The sequence below is a fragment of the Helianthus annuus genome, chromosome 13 (assembly GCF_002127325.2).
Source record: "Helianthus annuus cultivar XRQ/B chromosome 13, HanXRQr2.0-SUNRISE, whole genome shotgun sequence".
Lineage (NCBI taxonomy): Eukaryota > Viridiplantae > Streptophyta > Magnoliopsida > Asterales > Asteraceae > Helianthus > Helianthus annuus.
The window spans coordinates 773,288-774,192 of record NC_035445.2 but is presented as its reverse complement, the minus strand read 5'-3'; the positions used below and the strand labels follow the sequence as shown (position 1 = coordinate 774,192).

General features: G+C 42.5%; 1 protein-coding gene across 1 annotated transcript; it reads left to right on the top strand.

Moving 5' to 3' along the window:
• Positions 1–331: 331 nt before the first annotated feature.
• LOC110899171 (E3 ubiquitin-protein ligase ATL23) lies at positions 332–676 on the top strand. Its single transcript, XM_022146042.1, has one exon. The coding sequence runs from the start codon at positions 332–334 to the stop codon at positions 674–676; it is 345 nt and encodes a 114-aa protein (XP_022001734.1).
• The last annotated feature ends 229 nt before the right edge of the window (positions 677–905 follow it).

Sequence of the window (905 nt, the reverse complement as noted above, 5' to 3'; positions counted from 1 at the left end):
CACTCGTAAAAAAGAATTTTTTATACGAAAAAAAGTTATTGCCAAAAGTAGAGGAGGAGATCCAATCAATCACTCTGAATGGTCTTCCCCAGTAGCATACTGTATGTACTGTACTACAAAGCTAGCAAGCATGCTGAGATGTCCTCACAACCACTTTCCTAGGAAACTTACCATGGGCCAGGGTGCGCACAACACCCCCCAAACCCTCCCTTTAAAACCCCCAAACCATTCCATCACATTCTCCCTAAACTAAACTAAACTAAACCTCACTCACTCCGTCCAAACCATGCTGCGTTCCGTTATCCTCGCCCTCTTCCTACCCTGCGCCGGCATGACTATCATACTCATCATCTACATTTCCCTGCTATGCTACGCCGGTTTTCGCCATCAACAATCCGACGCGCCGGTTAAACCGGTTACTAAAACCGGTTTATCTTCCGCTGAGCTTCAAAAACTACCGGTTACCACAGGGAAAGATCTGGTGTTGGATATGGAATGTGCGGTTTGTTTGGACGATGTTGAACCGGAACAGCTTGCTCGCATGTTCCCCGGTTGTAACCACGGGTTTCATCTACAATGCGCCGATACTTGGCTTTCCAAAAACCCGGTTTGCCCGGTTTGCCGGAATAAACTTGACGCCAGTTTCTTTGCTGAAGCAGAAACAAACCCATGTTGAAAAGATTGAAGGAAAATTATCTGTTGTTCTGACAAATTTTGAGACTCCTCTGTATTTTTTTTTCTCTCTCTCTCTGATGAGAATGTACAAGTAGGGATTATGATTTATTATTTATTTAATTATTATTATTAATTTCATGTTAAATATGATAATGGGTTGGTTTAGATGTGTGAATTTGAATGATTCTGGAAAACAGAGCAGCATCGGTTGTGGAATGTGGAGAAAAAGA